Source organism: Panthera uncia, chromosome D2 (assembly GCF_023721935.1).
Source record: "Panthera uncia isolate 11264 chromosome D2, Puncia_PCG_1.0, whole genome shotgun sequence".
In the NCBI taxonomy this organism is placed as follows: Eukaryota; Metazoa; Chordata; class Mammalia; order Carnivora; family Felidae; genus Panthera; species Panthera uncia.
Window position 1 is genome coordinate 31,607,133 of NC_064818.1, and position 19,516 is coordinate 31,626,648.

The 19,516-nt window shown below is 52.3% G+C and overlaps 1 protein-coding gene and 1 long non-coding RNA gene across 3 annotated transcripts; one reads left to right on the forward strand and one right to left on the reverse strand.

Annotated features, from left to right (window-relative positions):
• Nucleotides 1–4,791: 4,791 nt before the first annotated feature.
• LOC125932712 (uncharacterized) lies at nt 4,792–16,409 on the reverse strand. Its single transcript, XR_007460730.1, has 3 exons — nt 15,979–16,409; nt 11,109–11,200; nt 4,792–4,877 (listed from the first exon to the last, which is right to left on the reverse strand). It is a non-coding gene; the product is annotated as an uncharacterized LOC125932712 (long non-coding RNA).
• A 3-nt stretch (nt 16,410–16,412) lies between these two features.
• Nucleotides 16,413–18,626, forward strand: DDIT4 (DNA damage inducible transcript 4). 2 transcript variants are annotated; one of them, XM_049645197.1, is made up of 3 exons: nt 16,413–16,557; nt 16,682–16,943; nt 17,243–18,626. In XM_049645197.1, exons 2-3 carry the CDS (start codon nt 16,742–16,744, stop codon nt 17,734–17,736), a joined length of 696 nt encoding a protein of 231 aa, XP_049501154.1. In that variant the 5' UTR covers nt 16,413–16,557; nt 16,682–16,741; the 3' UTR covers nt 17,737–18,626. The 2 variants fall into 2 exon arrangements, with proteins under 2 accessions (XP_049501154.1, XP_049501155.1); XM_049645198.1 differs by having other exon boundaries at nt 16,706–16,943.
• Nucleotides 18,627–19,516: the final 890 nt, after the last annotated feature.

Sequence of the window (19,516 nt, forward strand, 5' to 3'; positions counted from 1 at the left end):
ACAAAGGGCTGATTCAGGAAACTAAGGTTAGAGGCAAACGGGTCTTATTTGAAAATGGTGAAGGCCAGCAAGGCCCTGGGCTTCCTGCACTGATTGCTCTCCTGGGGCCTGGGACCAGCCCAGCAGGGTGGGGCAGGCGGCTCTGCAGGTTGCAGGATGTGAAAGTGGGGACTGAGGTTAGGAAAAAGAATCAAAGGCTGGGACCAGAACACACCCAGCAGAGGGCCATGTGCAGTTCTTCTCTTTAGGGTTTCCTGTGGGTACACTGAGAACATTGTGTTCTGGCTGTGAACTCGCCTGGCTGAGCAGGCTCCAGACTCAGCCCCTGGGTCCTAGTGCTGCCTCTCCCCCACGCTCGGTTTCAGCTGCCAGTACCTGCCTGAGGGCCACTGCAGGGTCCCTGGGAGGCCACCTCCACCGTGTCCTCCCTCCTGGGGCAGCACTTACATTCCGATTCATTCTTCATGCAACAGCCTCTCGTGTCCCACATGACAAAACATCCTTCAGATGAAAAAACTGAGGCTCCAGGGAACTGGTAGGAGCAACTGTGGTCAGTATTCATGGCTGTGGGATCCAGGGACGCTTTGGGGATATTTGATTTGGAGACATCACTTCAAACCCTTGAACCGAATGTGAGCCTTTGCCTTCATAGTTTCTCTCCAGGTGAACTTGAGAATAAGGCGCTTCTTTCATAAATTCTCCAAAACAGCTCAAGGCTCATGCATGTGGCACAAAGCTATCCAGAGGACCCATGGCCTGACCTCTGCTCTGCCCGGAGCCCGGGGAGCACTAGTGCTCACTTCTGCACTGTGCATGAGCTCCCTGGAACCGCTGCCACGGGCCTTTGTGCAGCACCACACCAGGCCTCCGGTCCCAGGTCGTGCTGCGCCTGGGTGCCTCCTGGAACTCAGAGGCACATGCTGGGCTCCAGGCCAAGTAGCCAAGTACCAACAGGCCAGCAGAGAGGGAAAGGGGAACTTAGGAGAGGATGGAGACTCTCTGGCAAAAGGAGACTTTTGCAGTTCTTAGAAGGGGTTCTCAATGATAAATTCTTCTACTAGATCGTAAACCTCTTTTTCCAAGTCATCTTTATATCCTGTGTGTGTGCTGGTCCTGGATAGACAGTCGTTGAATGACCTGAATGAAAGTCACTCACTGGAACGCCTTGCCTTTAGCTGCAGATCACAGTCCTTCAACAACTGCACAATGAGCACCTACTGTGTACTAAGCATGGATGGAGACAACGAGGATACAATTGCTAAAAACAAAGATACAAACAAAGGAAAGGCAGCCATGGTGTCTGCTCCTCCTAGAGACCACGGTCCAGTGGAAAGACAGGCATTCAGTTAGCAAGAACAATCCTAAGCGTCCCTGGTTAGCCTGGGGGGAAGTCCAGGCTGCTGTGGGGGCGCACGGAGCAGGGAGAACTAACTAGGTTGGGGGCCCAGCAAAGTCCTCGAGAAAGGGGTCTTTCAGCCGAGACCCAAAGGAAGTAGGAGTTAGCCAGATGAAGGAGGTTGGAAAAGGGGGGTTCCCACAGAAGTTATAGTGCCTGTGAAGACCTGGAATTTAGAGAGCAGGTGGTTCATGAAAGAACTGAGGAAAGCCTTCTAAGACTTCTGAACTCCCCCAACAGGAAAGCTAGCTCTCCAGGGGAGAGCCCAGGCACTGGTGTTTTCAGTGAGGAAGGAATCCCACTACTTCTCTGGGGCCATTCTCCAGGCTCCAGACTCCAGACTCCATTACTGGGGAAACCAGAAGAATCCTATAAGATGGCTGGGACACCTCTTGAGGCAGGAAGGCTATGGGTGTGGCCGGAAGGGGCACGTCCTGGTCCAGGCATGGGGACCCTGGACTGAGATATTGGGAAAATCACTTCCCACCTCTCTCTCTGGACCTCTATTTTCAGGCTTTGACTATTCTCAGTATTTAGCCTGACGCTCAGACCTTCCTGAATTAATGGATGACTGCAGTTTCCATCTGTAAAAAATCATTCCTTCTAATGCTGAGATTCTGGGTCCGAGACCCAAAGGCAGTCGTGCCCAGGATGTTTTGGACAATGGAAGTGCCACAAAAGGAAAGAGCACAGTACCCAGCATACCCACAGCGAATGTTTGCTGAATGAATAAGTGAGCAAGCGAATCAATGAATGAGTGGATGCCCTCCCTGGAGTTACTCTCAAAGCTCCTGACCCTGTGCACTCATTGTCACCGGCGCACCCACTTCCCAGGCAGCTACCAGACTGAATGGGGAAAATGAACCCTAGATCTTGTTTCCAAGTTTTCCATCATCCTGGAGGAAGGGGTAAGAGGACTGCAGGGAGTGGAGAGGCAGTGTGAGGAAGAAAAAGGACTCAGGTGTGCAGAGTCTGAAAACTAGCATTCTTTCATGGCACTCCCTTCCTTATGAACCCCAAACCTGACAAGTGCTCTGCCCCCCTCCCGTGAGTTCGTGAGTTCAGCTAGAACTCACCAGGGCTTACCGGAAGAGCTCTGGAAATGAACAAGTGCTCCCTGAGCCACCATATCTCCTGTCTGCCCTGAATCAGGCCCTGCAGTGAGGGCAAGAGTTCCCAGCTGGGCACACCCTCAAATGCATTTTCCCTCTCCAGTGGGTTTCCAGGCTAGCCCGCAGAAGCCTGATTCATCCACAACCACACTGAAACATAGAATTAATTCCGGCTATACCCTGGGTGAGCTAGGCCATTATGGCAACCAAACCACCACTTACAGCATTATTTTGATGGGAAAATGTGTTCTAAGCTCCAAGCAACCAAATTATAAGTGGGACACAGGCACACCCAGGTTCAAATCCCAGTTTTAACACTTCCTAACCATGTGGTCAGGGACACAGCACCATCCTCCCAGCCTCAGTTTCCCAGGATATCAAAGAATACCTCCTTTGGAAGGTTGTAGTGCAGACTAGACTAAATGGAGGTGCCTCATGGCACATGGCAAACATTTCCCTTCATCCTTTCAGAGGGCCTTTTGTAGAGAGACCTAGAGACAAGCCTTCAAATGCAGCCCCTCAGAGGAGGGCTCTTACCCAGCTTGCAATGGAGACAGTATTACCATTGGACTCAGGCTTAGAGCAAGTGTTTATGAGATAAATGAGCTGCTGTCTTAGAAATCACAGAACATTCCTCATCTTTGACCTTCTCTAGGCTCTTACTGGCTTATCTGAGCCAAGAAACTTCTCCGTGCCCCTACTGAGCTCCCTCTCCCCCCAATCTCCATGAACAGCATTGTTCTGGCTTCCTTTGCTCCGGGTCCTGGGAAGGGGCTTCATCTCCGGAAGGGGCCAGAAGTCCTGGCCTTTCACCCAGGGCCTGGACATCAGCCCACAAGAGCAAGCAGGAGGAGGGCGGGGACCCAGGCGGCACACCACAGCAGCCTGTGGAAAGGCAGACCTCCTCCTCCAGCCGGCTTTGGCTTTGGCCCCTCCTCACTCTGTTTGTTTCCACGCTGCAGCCAGAACGGTTTGTACCCTAAGGATGGTGAGCCGGCCAAGGAATCCGTAGGGTCCTAAAGGTCAACCTTCTTCGTTTTCTTGCCCTTGTTCCCAAAAGTCAGTTTCCTGGCCTTGGGCTCCTTGTCCCCTGCCCAGGGTCACCAGCACTGTGGGGGTGAGTCACCTTGAATGAGACCCCCACATCCTACACAGTGCTTCTCACATTCCACCTCCACTTTGGTACCGTGTCTCCACAGTAACCCCCCTTTTCCCCATTCGGACCCACATAGCCTTCTCAGACTCTTCCTCCACCTTTCTAGGTCCTCCTGTCAGGGCCCTCTCACTGTGCAGTCTCCACTGCTCCAGCCCCACCCCCACCTCTTTACCCACCCCAACCCCCACCCCACCCCCCAATTCTGCAATAGCAAAACACAAAAACAAAAAACTCTTGTGAAAGTACTGAGTTCATGGTCAAAATTCAACAGTGCAGAAGGTGCAAAGTGAAAATGTAAAACCTCGCCCTCCCCTCCATCCCTCAGAGATAACATCTGTGAATAGTTTTTCCAGCATCCTTCTAGTTGTTTTCTCCACACAGTTCAACGTGTGTCTGCAGGGGAGTGTCCTGTTTTTGCTTCAGAATGAGATTAGAGGACACAAACCGTTCTGCAACTCGTTCTTTTTACCTAGCAATATATCTTGGACATCTTTCCAAAGTCTACCTCCCTCTTTTTCACACCCACATAATATTCTGTGGCGTGGAGATAGTATTTCTTTAACCATTCTCCTGCTGTGACCCTTCAGTGGTTTTCAGGTTTTGCAATCACTATCTAACTGGTTCCCTGCCCCAGGCCTCCGACCTCCAGTCTGTCCTTCCCAGGTCGCTTGACAGCAACAACACCTGGCCTGTCCGGCGTTCCTGACTCAACCATCTTCCTTGTGTGAGGCTATTCACTAGGTGTCTCATCTCCCTTCCTAACCTTAAGCTCCTCAAGACAGGGCACTCGAGGCTTGTCAACTCTATGGTTTTTGATCCAATCTCAGTGCTGCCCTAGGCACCTATGAGGAGGTTCTCAGGCCATATGGATACTTATTTTTTCCTGCTCATATATATTTATTGGCAACTCTGTGGACCTGCCCTGCACTAGAGCTCCAGGATGAAACAGATACAACCCCTGGTCTCCTGAAGCTTGCAGTTTAGTTGGAAAGACAGGCATTGGGGGCCCACACAGATACATACCTGTATAATTCCATACTGACTGAGTGCCTTGAAAGGAAACAATAGAGGAGAAGAAGGGATGGGGCCACCAGGGAAGGCCTCTCTGAAGAGGCGATGAGGTGAAGGGAGAGAGGGCCAGTGTAAGCCAGCGGACTGTGGGATCTGGTTCCCATTCAGGGTTGCTTTGGATACTTCCCTTTGGTCTTCTCATCTGACAAGAAGGGAAATCCCCCTTTCAGTTTGGACTTTCTGTGACAGTAATAAATGCTATCAGAGTTCACAGGAAGCAAGTTCCCCACTGCCTGGGAGGGGGCAGGGGAGACTTCCCACCGATTTCACATTGACCCTGAGTCACATGTAGGCTCTAGTTCCATTCAATTCTGGGCCAAATACTTGCTGAGCATATCTAACATACAGAGGTAGGTGTGTGTGTGTAGGGGTGTGTGTGTGTGTGTGTGTGTGTGTGTGTGTGTGTAGGTGGTGGCGGTGTTAGTGGGTGTTTAAAGATTTAAAATACATGAAGGAGTTTACAGTGTGATGTGGCCTCAGACCCAGGATGGGATCGTTTCAACACACGATGTCAAGTGAGGAGAGAGGAACACATCCCAGCCCTCTGAACTGAGCAGGGCTTCAAAGTCAGGCAGGTTTGGGTTGGACTCCCTGTCCTTACTCCCCAGCAGGGGAACATGGAGATTCCCACCTATGTTCAAAGAGGGCTCCTGGAGGGCCCTGAACTTGAGACCAGCCTGCAGTCAGAGCTAGAAGGAGCTAGAAAGGCATCCAGGAAGAGTAATTAGTGTGAAGACAGGAGCCAGCTGGAAGGGAAGACACTTGACAGCACAGAGGAAAGACTCCCCACACGGCACAGGGAACCTGGGTGAAGTGAATTATACCGGCATTGAAAGAAAAACCCAAGCAAAAAAGAATAGTTTAAGGAGTGCGAGTATCCTCATTCTCCTTCCAGGCCAAGGATTTCATACTCTACTCGAGAGGTCACCAGATAGGACAAGACAGAAATCTGCTGTTACCTCTGCCAGTCTCACGTCCAGGTCTATGTACCTGTTTCTCTTTAGTGTGATTAAAAATACTGTAAATTATATGCTTATACTTTGATGTCCTCCTTTATGATCTACAGTACATGGCTGTATATATTTTGCACATCTACATACATATTACTGTGCAAAGTTGTATACACAAAGCCCTGCATACTGTACTTTATGGAAAATTTAAGAGCGTTTCAGAGGTAATTAGAGCCATATGTGATTTTCCCCTCCTGGGCTGTGGGAGGAAGATGAATCTAGAGATAGCAAGGGGCTGCCCTAAAGGCTCGCTAGGCCAAGGGAAGGAGACAGACTTGCTCTAAGGACAATGGGGAGGTATTAAAAGGCTCAAGAGGGAGGCCTTAGTGATGTTGAACAAAGGTAATATCAAGAGAAATCGCCAGGCTCTTCCTGTTTCTACTTAAAAAAAAAAAAAAAAAAGAGTTGCCTCCAGAATTGGAGCAGTAAATCCTAGCTACTTCTGTCCACAATTCATCTCTGTGCCTCACTTGCTCTGTCTGTAAAGGGAAACCTCACCTGCCAGAGAGCGGGGCCCCGGCAGGACCACAAGATCAACTTTCGCTGTAATGGGAGGCCCAGAGGCTAAGGGGGCTTTAGGCCAGCCTCAGCAAAACCCAGTAACATTGCTGTCAAATCTGAATGTCATTTCTTGCCTCCAGGGCTGGCCAGCTCTGGAGTTGGTGCTTCAGGATTAGGATCCTGTTCTCTGGGGAAACAGCTTGGGGAAGCTCCTGCAAGACCTATTGATGTCCTTCTTTCCAGGATCAGAGACTCTTAAAACTTTCCAGGAGATTGAGGCAACACGCCTCATTGTGCAGCCCTCAGCAAATGCAGCAGCTGCACCAAGTGCTAAAGAAAAGCTCCCATAATAACCATGTGTGATAATAAAAAAGATAAAGAGGCAAATAGGTATGTAGGTCAGCTCAAAAATAGCCACCCACCCGTTTGGCCTGGGTAACCGTTTATGCCAGGTGGGTACAAAGGATTTTCTTCCTTCCCCTCCCCAGCTGATCATTCTCTGCTCTTTTCAAGGTTGCCGTAAATAAAAGTCCCTTCCTGTGTGAGCTGGAGGTGGCCTGGGCGGCTCTGGCCTGCAGCCTTCCAGGGGCAGGCACTGCTCTCTGCACTCCCTCCATCAAACAAATCCTGGGGTCAGAGGGCACAGGGCTTGGCCTCTCTGACGCGGGTTCTTGGGGCTAAGTCAGGGTTTGGGGTGATGACTCACAGACGCTCCCCCCACCGCCCCTCTAGGTTTTGCGTGCACCCAGGAGGCCTCCCCTACACCAACAGAGAACGCTTTGTTAGCGGACCCGGTCGGAGGAGAGTTACAGCCTCAGGGTTGTAAGGGCCTCCTCTGCCTCTCCCTCCTCCCCCACTTCCCCCTCTTCTGCCCTCAACAGAAAGGCGCCGGCCCCTTCGCCCTGCCCCCACCCGGCAGCCCCGCGACCTGAGCGAAACGCTGAGCTCAGCATCTGTGGCGGGACAGCGTTCCCCCGGACGGTAGGAGGAGTCTCTTTCCTCACGGGGGGCGGGGCCGGAGTCGGCCCCGCCTTTCTCTCAGTCCCACTCTTCTCCCCCACCGGTCCCCCAGAAGCACGTTCTCCAAGTCACGTCCCGGCTTACCCCGTAGGGGGTCCGCGGAGACAAACCTACCCTCCCCGCCCCCCATTCAGCTGCTCTGCATCTGTCACCTCCACGGCCGGGCTCCCCTGAGGGCTCACCTCGGCGGGATGGGGGGAGGAGGGGAGAGCAGGGGGTTCTTCCCTTCCCCCATCCCGGCTGGCCCCACTGCAGACCGCTGCTATAGATATCTGGGGAAGTCGGTTCAGCTCTTGTGTGCACCTCTTCCCAGAGCAGAATCTGAAGATCTAGAATTTTTTGTGTTTCTCTGCGTTTGTTTTTTAAGCACAAAAAGATTCAGCACTGGCTCCTGGCTCCTGGCTTCCTGTGCCAAAGCCAGTCCTTTGTGGGTTACAAAAGGGACGCTGTGGGGAGGGAAAGAGCCCACTTTTGGTGCACCACTTCCCAGATTGGCCTTCCTAGAGGGGACCAGAGCCATCAGGAAGGATACCTGGAGGGGGGGTATGTGGTGGACTGTCACTTCTGGGTCTGAGGGTGTCTAGCTAAAGAGAAACCCGTTGGGTGGCAGTCTGCTTTGTTATTGAGTCAGCACTGCCGGGCCCTGCTGAATTCTGCAGGGGGAGGCAGAACCCTATTCGATAACACAAGGACCAACCCAGGAGAGAAAGTTTTTTTGTTAACAACAACATAGCAATTCCAGGTGCTCACTCTACCTCTTCTATACCACCACTCTCCAACACGCAGTGCCCCCCATCTCCAGCCATACAGTCCCCTTTGGCTCACAACTAAGCCTGTCAGTGGGGTGGGGTGGCGTTAAGGAAACGAGCCTAGATCTAGAGTCATGGCTCCAACCCGAATGACTGTATGACCTTAGGCAAGTCACTGCGCCTATCTGAACCTGTTTTCTTACCTGTAAAAGGACACTGGTGAGGCACCAGTACACTATACAGTATTAGTTATTTTTATTGGTGGCGTTATGAAAATACTTTAGAACATGGAAGTGCTCTTAAAACCACAAAGAGCTCCAGAAAGGTCACAGATCTTTGTGAGCACGTGGCAAAGTTGCCAGGTAGAACTGGCAGTTCCCAATCACCTGCCAGCCAAGGAATTTCAGAAAAAAGCCTAGTAGACCCTGGGCAGCTGCCTTTCGCATAGACCTGTGTTTCCCAAACCTTTGGCTACTAAAAACACACTTCTGAGTGAAATTACAGACAGGCTTGGCAGGGGGGTGAGGAAGTGGTGCAAGCCCGAGAAAAGAAAGTTCCTGAAGACTGAATGAGGTCTAACTGCCAGGAGAGTGGGAGATCTCAGGCAACACAGGCCTACTCACCCTCCTGCTCGGTTCCTTGTACATAAAGTGGGCAGGTGGGAAGGCTGGAAGAGGTACTCTTCCAGGGCCCTCGGGCCCTAACATTCAAAGACTTTAAGGTTCATTCCACTGACAGAAAGATTCTGACAGTGAGAGAGGGTCAACTGGACCTCTCTGCTGAGCATTCTAATCCAGCCTCATTCACCTCAACCCCTTGGGGTACCCATTGGGGTACCCAGAGGCTAGACAGCCCTCCTGGTGTCTTGTTTCTCAAAAAGCAAAATTAGTGAGCTCATTTTACAGTCCAGGCAAGCTGTGAGCCTGGATTCAGGCTGTCCCCATGGTGGCAGCTCAGATCTTTCTTGTCACCCCCACCCCCACCCCACCCCCACCTTGAAGAACAAACCCACTCTGACCCCTCCTTCCCTTTTGATATACGGCAATTGGAAACCCCCAAAAGGCAAGAAAACTCTAAGGGCTGGACCTGGACCGCCTGTTTCTATCTTCCTGGGCAGACATCTTCCAGATGGTCCACCCCGCTACAGGCCAGGCCTGGGAGTTGTAGAAAAGCAGCTCCAGGGAACTCGTGATTTTTCCTTCACTACAATCCTTGTGGAAGTTAAAGAGGCCTTTGAGACGCTCTAGTTCTGGGTTTTCAAAACTGGGGTATGAAAATCCCAACATGGGGCGCCTGGGTGGCGCAGTCGGTTAAGCGTCCGACTTCAGCCAGGTCACGATCTCGCGGTCCGTGAGTTCGAGCCCCGCGTCGGGCTCTGGGCTGATGGCTCGGAGCCTGGAGCCTGCTTCAGATTCTGTGGCTCCCTCTCTCTCTGCCCCTCCCCCGTTCATGCTTTGTCTCTCTCTGTCCCAAAAATAAATAAAAAACATTGAAAAAAAAATTAAAAAAAAATAAAAAAAAAAAAAGAAAATCCCAACACTACATGAAACCACAGGATAATCGCAGTGTTTTTTTTTTTTTTATTAAAAGGTTTTACCAGCAGGGGCAGGGTGGGGCGGCACCTGGGTGGCTCAGTCGGTTGGGCATCCAACTTCGGCTCTGGTCATGACCTCGCAGTTGGTGGGTTCAAGCCCTGCATAGGGCTCTGTGCTGACGGCTCAGAGCCTGAAGCCTTCTTCAAATTCTGTCTCCTTCTCTTTCTGCCCCTCCCATGCTCATGCTCTGTCTAGCTCTGTCTCTCAATAATAAATACATGTAAAAAAAAAAATTTTTTTTTAAAGGTTTTACTGGGTTGTTTGTTCGTTTGTTTTGGGAGGGGAAGGGAGAAATTAAGTAATATTAACTGATGAAAGTTTGCTACTAGGGGCACCTGGCTGGCTCAGTTGGTAAAGCATACATGTGACTCTTGATCTCCGGGTCATGAGTTCGAGCCCCATGCTGAGGTTACTTAAAAAATAAGTAAAAGTGGGGGTCCTGGGTGGCTCAGTCAGTTGAGCATCCGACTTTGGCTCAGGTCATGATCTCACAGTTTGTGGGTTCGAGCCCCACATCAGGGTCTGTGCTGACAGCTTGCTCAGAGCCTGCAGCCTCTTCAGATTCTGTCTCCTTCTCTCTCTCTGCCCCTCCCCGCTCATGCTCTGTGTCTCTCAAAAATAAATAAATGTTAAAAGAAAATTAAAATAAATAAAAAGTTTGCTACTAAAATTAACACAGATTAATTACAGATAACATGTAAAAAGAGAATGCAAGATTGCATTATTTGTAAAAAAAAAAAAAAAAAAAAAAAAATACTGGAATTCAAAGACATGTCATGCTTCCAAGAAGCTGCTTCAGGCCACAGCACAGTGGCTACATAACCTGAACTCAGGTTAGGTTATTCCTGTCCCCTCACAAGGCCAGAAATCAAGGGACATTTAGCTTAGGCCTTGGGCACTAACTGGAGAGGGGTGTTGCCTCTGGCCTTCCCTCCTCTTTGTTTTCTTTCCTCTTAAGGGTTCAGAAGCCCGAGTGGGAGAAGGATCCTGGGAAGCTGGCTGAAAGCTCACCCTGGAACATATGGGATTCCTTCCTGAGAGGCATCCCGGTGGATTAGTGAGAAAAGAGCCGGTGTCCTGGAGTCTGGCTGTGTCCCCTAGGACCCCTTGACCCCTCTGGCTATGTGGGAAACAAGGCGGGGAGCAGTGGAAGTCTGGTAAGCCTCTGTGCCTCTCACCACTGCTGGGGTAAAGGGAGGTCTGTCAGGATCCTCCACCAGGCTATCCCACTAGCTCTCAAAAACCCCATCCTTTGACACGGTGGTTTATTGAGCCAGCCCTTTGTGGGGTTCCCCCTGCCCTTGCCCTGTTCCTGAAGGAAATGACTTGTGAAACCTAGGGGCCCAGAAGAACTAGCTGGCTGTGAGCTCACCATGACCCTGTGTGGGCCCAGTCTTCACAACTGCACGCCACGTCACCTGCCCCTAACCCACCCCAACCCACAGGCAGGCCCTTTCATAGGCTGGGGAGCCAATCCAGCATTTCTTTGAGGACCTACCTTTCTGAGAGGTCAGCAGACATTCCAACTAAAATGGAGCGGAGCGTCAGAATCGCCTAGGGGGCTGTTGTACGAAAGGGCCCCACACAGACCTACCAAATTAAAATAGGGGGTGGAGAGATGAGAATCTATGGTAACAAGTTCCCCAGATGATTCTAATTATCAGTTGGGCTTGAAAGCCATTGGTTGAAAGGATTCCTGGACTCACTCTGGGCCTCAATTTCCTCATCTGTAGAATGGCACTGTTTTCATTCCTCAAGGGTATAGATGGTAGTTTTTAAGACATATTCTTTTTAAGCCTATACAATACATTGTATTGTTAGTATTTCCATTTCAAAAAGTAATTTCATTTGCAAAAAGACTCCCCGCTGAGTTTTTAGTTCTTCTTGCAACAGTGCAATCAAAATCCTACCTGAAGCCCTGGGCTGTCAATAGCTTTTCACAACCCTCCTAATAAACTGGGTGCACTTACAGCCCTGCTTATTTTGACAAGGTCGTTTGTTGTTTTTCAAGTAAAAAAGCCGCAGAAGTCCTGGGAACACTTTTGCTGGCTCCACTGTCCCCACCTCCTACCACACCCCTCCACCCTCTCCCCACCGCCCTGACCCACTGGCTCCTCCCGCCACCTCCACTACCTTCAATGAGATGTTTCCAAAGAACTGCGAAGGTGCCCAAGCTGAGCCTCGCAGGCAAGCTGGCTGGCCTTCAGGGGTTCCCATCCCGACTTCTAGGGTTCCCACCCCAAGATCTGGTTTAACTTCCCAAACTCGACTCGGGCGACTTGCCAGACTGAGGCCCTGGGAATCGGTGCGCTGGACAAAAACCGCCTGAACCCGGAGAGGCAGGAGGCCAGGAGTGAGTGCTCATTGACTTTCAATTGCAGGCTGTGGCAGGTCCCACGGGAATAGAGCAGGGCCTGGGCGGAGGCAGTGTCTGTGTGGTCAGGGCTCTGGCCACAGTGACTGGGACATGGGGCCTGGTTACCAGCTCCAGAGGCCTGAGTCACTCAGGACCCAGGACGTGACACTAGGCCACTCCTGCTCAGAGTTCAGCCAGTCTCCCCGTGGTTGTCTTGCTGTCCATGTTGCACATTACGTCTATGTGACCCGTGCTCCCTCGAGCACAATTCCCTAGAAGACATATGTAAATGCACAGACTCAAAAGCGAAGGATGCCCTCTGGAGTTGGGCAAAGGAGCAACCCTATTCCAACAAGGGAATATAAACTTCAAAAGGATTTTGACGAGAGTGACCCAGCGCTTGGATCTGGGGTCTCCTTTGAGGTAATAAAGATGTTTTGGAATTAGAGATAGTGGTTGCACAAGGTTGGAAATTAATTGAATGCCACTGAATCGTTCACTTTAAAATTGTTCATCGTGGGGCACCTGGGTGGCTCAGTCAGTTAAGCTTCCAACTTTGGCCCAGGTCATGATCTTGCAGTTCATGAGTTCGAGCCCCCTGTCAGGCTCTGTGCTGACAGCTCAGACCCTGGAGCCTGCTTTGGATTCTGGATCTCCCTCTCTCTCTGCCCCTCATCCCCTTTGCTCTGTCTCTCTCTCTCTCTCTCTCTCTGTCTCAAAAATAAAAATTAAAAAAAAATTGTGAATGTGTATGTGAATTTTATGTCAAAAGATTTTTTTAAGTATTTTGAAGCACTTGAAGGTAAAGTACTAATTGCTTGAAAAGATTCCCCACATCAGCCCTCTACACAATGTCCCCTCTCTCCCCAGCTTCCTTGGGTTGTGTGCTATCTTCCAATTGGAGAACTAAATTGGAGCCTTAGAAGCCCTACTCCCAGACCTGAGCTGAGAAAGGAGGAAAAGGTTCAGATACATCCAAGACTTTGGGCAGCACTTGTCAGAAGGAGGATAGAAACGTAGCATCCGGGTCTTCTGAAGGTCCACCCCAAAGGCCCACCTTGGTCTTGGGAATCCAGATGTAGGCCTACAATTCTGGGAAAATTCACCTTCTTGCTTTATCCAGCCAGCCAGCCAGCCAGCCATCCATTCATCTGTTCATCCAAGGAATGTTCACTGAGCCTTTACTATGTGGTGTCCACTGGAAGTTAAGGAGAGTAGAACACCATCCTCAAGAAGCTCATAGTCCAATAAGAAGACTAAAGTGGAAACAATTATTAACAAGAGATATACACAGGTATAAGGATGACATGAGGAGGGGCACCTAAGGGATGGGAGGGTGGGGGTGGGCGTGCTGGGGAAGGCTTCTTGGCTGCAGGGATGCCAGAGCTGGGTCTCCAAAGCTTCAGGCAAGGGCATGTTCAGGCAAGTCTGACCTGCAGCCAGCTTAGGCCCAAGGGGAGTAGTAGGGAGAGAGAAGCACACCAAATGCAGGGTTTATGGGATCTTTGAGGTCTCCAAGGAGGCCTGGCTTAGAGGTGAGGAGACTGAGCTTCCTCCTCCCCCAGGAGTTGCACATTTTAGGTGTTTCCCACACCCCCATCTGCTTCAATAGTGGGAGGGGTAAGTGGGGTGGTAATGAAGACTTTGCAGCCCCAGCCAGATGGAAGGGATCCTACCCTTCCCTTCCCCTCACACGATGGATCAACGCCCTTTACCCTGACTCCACAGAGGGGCTAACAGTTAAGAAATTCCTCTTCCAGGTCCAAAGGTTCTCCTGGAAGATAATGGTATGGGGCTTTGAGCCCTCCTTCACAGGGGAGAAGGGGGTCAGTGAGGAAAGTCGTTTGGAGCCTCCCCGGCCCCCAGTCCTCCTTGTAGGTGATTGTTTATTCTGCAGCCCACCCCTTCTGCTCTAGGAGAGACGTCCAGGGCTAAGACTGCTGGTCCTTTTTTCCATATTTTTAGAAAACACAATGAGGCAGCAACATTAGTGGATTTCTTTTGAAAAGAAACAAAATTACTCAGTGCCCATTAACACAGGCCTTCCCATTTGGGAAAAACTTGGCAATAACAGAATGAGACAGTGAATGATAAAATGTGCTTAGTACACTGCTTCATGACCATGTTTCGCTGCCACACAAATAACACACACATACACACACTGCACAGCCCACACTTACGCTGCGTATACTCCACATATAAACCACATTCACAATTCATATATACCACACACACAGTTCACATACACCACACCATAACCAACACCCACTAAGATCTACACATACAGCGCACTCACACCACAGATACTCCACACACATACACACAAAATACATACAAAGCACAAACCCTACACTGCAGACACACTGCACATATTCAACACACACACAAACACTCAAATGCACCACACAAATACCATATTGAATATGAATGGTTACTGGTGAACTGAGCTCTCCACACAGTCTCTGGATTCTTTTGCTTATGAATATCCACTTTTTTAAAAACCTCTATTTTTCTTAGTGTTCCACATTTTTTTTCTGAAATATTTCCTTTTTTTCCTGCCACAGAGAGAGGGAGAGAGAGAGAGAGAGAGAGAGATGAAAAAGAAAAACATCCCCAAACTATCTCCTTCTGTCTCAGGTGTCCCCAACCCAGTCTGTCTGGTGGGAAGAGGGAATTGCACTCTGATGGATTCATTCCCTAACCTTCTGTCCTGGCGACAAGGCCACATCCATACGGGTCACCCCACCTCAGTAAACTGTGATTTCAAGAGAATGTCACCTACCGCCACCAGCCCTCCAAGCACTTCCCCTAACCCCCCTGACCCTGGTGTCTTTAAGGCTCCCAGTAAGTGACTGGAACTCGGAGGACAGGAAGAAAGGGCCAGTGTTCAGGCCTTAATCGCCCCAGCGGCCAAAAGACTATTCTGTTGTGCGGCAATCTTAACGCTATCTCCTAATCTGACTCCCCCTAATTTATTTTTTATCCATAAATTTGTCTCCATAATTGGTTCCTCCATCTGGAAAATGGGGGACGGGGGGCGGTGCAGGGCCTCAATTCCGGTCCTTTCTGGTTCGAGTCACGGTTTGCCCGAAAGGCCCACGGGTCAGCCTTTTTTTTTTTTTTTTTTTTTTTTTTTTTAATTAGGTGGGGGTGGGGATGGCAGGGGCCCGACCTCCAGCAAGTGTCATCTGTCACGCGCAAGCCCGCCCCCGAGGCGAGGCCTGCCAGTCGGATCTGGTTAGGCTCCCGGAGTGGGAGCGTCTGCTGTAAATTTGGTTCCCTCTTCTATCAGGATCCCGGTGTCCCAGATTGATAAGGCTTTAAAGACGTAAAGTCCGAACCTCCTCCCACCCTCAGCAATCATTATTCGTCCCCGAGCACTGCCATCAAGCCAGATATCCTGTGGCCCCGCCTGAATGACGAAACAGGGGATGGCCATTGCACTCCCGGACTTTTCCGGAGATCTAGTCCTTGGTCCTGATGCAACTCTCCGGTTCTTTTACACAAAGCGCCTTGGAAGGAGGGGCGCTAGGACCCGGCAGACGCCCGAGGACTCTCGGGTACAGAGGGCGGGGGAGACACCACCAAACCGCTGTCGGTTTGTAGGGCCCGCGGAGGGCCCTTGTGTTCATCGAATTTGAGTCCCCGTTCTCAGACCCAAGACCAGGCGCTAGGAACCCGAGCCCAACAAACCTCTTCTAGCCACCCTCGCCAAACTCTCTCCTTGGAAGCAGTTGGGGGTGGGAGCGGACACGATCTAGCGGACGAGGATCATATGTGGGGGAGGGGGGGCATGGACCTCCCCCATTAACCCACCCCCTGGGGCTGTAGAGTTAACAAACTGGTGGCGCTGCAAGAGAGCTCGGTGCTGGGACCAGCCCTGCCTGGACCCCATCCCCATATTCCGACCCTATGCAAGGCCGGGTTAGCGTGGGGTATGTGCGCGAGGTCCGGCCGGGTTAACGTCTGCTCCCCGCGCCGCCGTCCCACAGGCATCCACCCGAGCGCTTACTTGTGCCTGTAGTCTCAGGTTCCCAGACGCTGGGGGCAACCGTTTTCCCGGCCCGCCGCCCCCTCAAGTTCCCCTGCCTTTCCCCCCGCGCGGTCACGGCTACCCCCTCCCCCAGCAACAGGACCCTATAATAAACAAGTCGTTCCTTGATCCTCCCCTGCCGCGAGCGCCCTCGGGGACCTTGGCAGCTGCAGCCGCCGCGGATCCCTTCCAGAAAGGGGGCGTGGCCGCGGCGCGGGGTTCGGCTGGGAGCGTTCTGGGGCTCAGCGGGGGCGGGGCCAGACCTCTGTCACCGGGCAGGAGAGAACGTTGCGAACGTGCGCCCGGAGCCCATTGGCCGAGGGGGGCCACACTCCCGGATCTGGATTGGGCTGAGGCGCTGAGGAGGCGTGGCCTCTCCGCTCTAGTCCTTATAGGCCTCTCGGTGCTGGTGCTAGGGACCGCGGCAGGCCAAGGGGGAGGTGCGGGTGGGTAGAAGGGACAGGTCTGGGCAGTGCGCGGGGGTTGATACCAGTTCGCGCACCCATTCAAGCGGCAGTACGCACTTGTCCTAGCAGTTCTCGCCGACCGAGCTAGCTGGTAAGTGTCCTTTCAGTATGTACTGATTCCTGCGTGGGGAGGCCTCAATCCTGAGGGTCCGAGCGCTCTCAGTCTGGTCCAGCCCCCAGACTGACGCCGGGTCCGTGCGCCTCCTGTCTTACAGCGTTTTCTGCGTTCCTGCGTCCAGAGCTCAACTGCAAACGTCCTGGCGTCCGTCCTCATCATGCCTAGCCTTTGGGATCGCTTCTCATCGTCCTCCTCCTCTTCATCGTCGTCCTTGTCCCGAACTCACACCCCAGATCAGCCGCCGCGCTCAGCCTGGGGGTCGGCGGCCCGAGAAGAAGGTCTTGGTCGCTGCGCGAGCCTGGAGAGCTCGGACTGCGAGTCCCTGGACAGCAGCAACAGTGGCTTTGGGCCGGAGGAAGGTAAGCCGTGGGCGGAGACTGGACGCGACTCACGGGGCCCGGGAGGTGAAAAAGCACCGCTCTGGAAGGGGTCAACGCCGCCTTGTCTTCCTATCCCATCAGAACCCTGATTGCGGAGGGGTGGCGGGATGGAGGACGGAGATTGGAGTATAGGGTACAAGTGTGGGGCAGAAACTGAGGCACAGAGTGGGAAGGAGTGTTGGTTTCTTAACGCAAGAGCACCCCCCCCCCCTCCCCCCCCCCCCCCCCGCCTTTGGAGCTGTTCTTATATCCCTCTCTTGTGTGCTCTCCCTTACCAGACTCGGCATACCTGGATGGGGTGTCCCTGCCCGACTTCGAGCTGCTCAGCGACCCTGAGGATGAGCACTTGTGTGCCAACCTGATGCAGCTGCTGCAGGAGAGCCTGTCCCAGGCGCGGCTGGGCTCACGGCGCCCAGCGCGCCTGCTGATGCCCAGCCAGCTGGTGAGCCAGGTGGGCAAGGAACTACTGCGCCTGGCCTACAGCGAGCCGTGTGGCCTGCGGGGGGCGCTGCTGGACGTCTGCGTAGAGCAAGGCAAGAGCTGCCACAGCGTCGGCCAGCTGGCCCTCGACCCCAGCCTGGTGCCCACTTTCCAGCTGACCCTCGTGCTGCGCCTGGACTCACGCCTCTGGCCTAAGATCCAGGGGCTGTTCAGCTCTGCCAACTCTCCCTTCGTCCCCGGTTTCAGCCAGTCCCTGACGCTGAGCACGGGCTTCCGAGTCATCAAGAAAAAGCTGTATAGCTCCGAGCAGCTGCTCATTGAGGAGTGTTGAACTTGAGCCTCGGGGGGGGGGGGGGGGGGGCTACCCTGCCCCCACGCCAGAGACCACTCAACTTTTGATTTTGAGGTGGAGGTTGGCAGGCAGGAGCTGAGGGATTGACGCCTGTCGTTAGCAAACTGACAACAGCCACCTGAGGGGAGGAAGGTGGAGGTGGGGGGAACATTGTGTTTCCTAGGAAGCTCACTGAGGTGTGCAGGTAGCTCCCGGTTGGGGGCCTATGCCCCTCAGTACTGTAGCATGAAACAAAGGCTTAGGGGCCAACTGGGCTTCTGGCTGGATGTGTATGTAGCATGTACCTTATTATTTTTATCGTTACTGACAGTTAAGACAACAGTGGTGTGACAGCCAGGTGAGCAGCTGGGCTGCACTGGCCTTTGCAAGGGGTTGTGTGCTCCTGGTAGCAGCCCTGGTGGGAGGGGGGAGGTCAAGGCGGTTTTGTGTATCTCATGGTCTGAAGGGGCCAAATGTGTTCTTTGTTTTTGTACCTTTGGTTTTTGTTTTTGTTTTTGTTTTGATCAGAGCTTCACTACTGACCTGTTCTAGGCAGCTATCTTACAGACGCATGAATGTAAGAGTAGGAAGGGGTGGGTGTTGGGATCACTTGGGGATCTTTGACACTTGAAGAAAAAATACACCTGGGAGCTGCATTTGCCCCTCCCTCCCCTCCCCCAATGTGTACTGGGGAGTTGAGCTGTGAGGGGATGGGGCTGATTGGGGTGGGGTGGGGGCTGGAACCCCTCCCCCAGAAGAGTGCCATCTGGGTCTTCCATCTAGAACTGTTTACATGAAGATACTCGCTGTTCATGAATACACTTGATGTTCAAGTATTAAGACCTATGCAATATTTTTTACTTTTCTAATAAAAAAAAGGTTTGTTAAAACAGTTGAGTCTCGTCAGTGCTGTGAAATAAAAGAGGGGGATGGTTGCCGGTAAAAGGCAAGTTTCTTCAGACTCGGGTCCACCCGTGTGTTGCTCTGTCCTTTTCCGGGGCTGCCTGCCAGCCTGGTAATGGAGGTATGTGGATTGTGTGCCATCTGTGCCAAGAACCCTGGCTCCCATGGCTGGCTGATGCTACCAGGGAAAAGTGCTGGAAAGCCCTGGAAGGTGAGGCATTGAGTCAGACCTCCCACCGAGCTCAGTAGGGAGAGCTCACCTGGTTGCTCTGGGTTAGAAGGCCCGGGTACAGGGTATAGAAGCCCAAGGCACTTACAGAAACTCGAAGGACTTCCAGAGACTTCTTTTTCCTCCTATGAAAAAGTCACAGTTCCATTTGTTATGCAGTCACGAAAATCACAAAATTGATCTCTGAATGTAAGAGGCTAGGGAGCAGGAGCACCAAGAAATGGAGTTAGTTCTAGCCTCTTACTAGACCAAGAACCTAGGGCACCTAGGAGTATGGCTTGCTCCTGGGAGGAGGTGTGGCCCTGGCAGGTGCAGAATGGACAAGGCACACAGACACACATGCACATGGAAGCAGAAAAGGAGGGGTGGTGAGGCCTTCTGAGCAAGGGGACTGCAGGCCTATCTAAGGGAATTCCTTGGGTGACTGGGACTCATTGCCTTCTCTGGGCCCCAATTTCCTTATCAGTGAAATAGGGATTGGGCCAGATGAAGGCCAAGGCCCTTCCCACTTCTCCCTCCCCTTGACCATCGTGGCGGGGGGGGGGGGGGGGGGGGGGGGGGGTGGCGGGTGTGGGCAGACCTCCCACACCGGCCTTTGGAAAGCTGTTATCTCCCTTGTTTCTCTTCCTGGTCCCAGGCAGGCCTTGT

Bases quoted from the DNA above. Each gene is read 5' to 3' on its own strand.
- DDIT4 (XM_049645197.1), top strand. From the start codon at position 16,742: ATGCCTAGCCTTTGGGATCGCTTCTCATCGTCCTCCTCCTCTTCATCG. The intron at 16,944-17,242 runs GTAAGCCGTGGG...CTCCCTTACCAG, and splicing joins TGGCTTTGGGCCGGAGGAAG to ACTCGGCATACCTGGATGGG.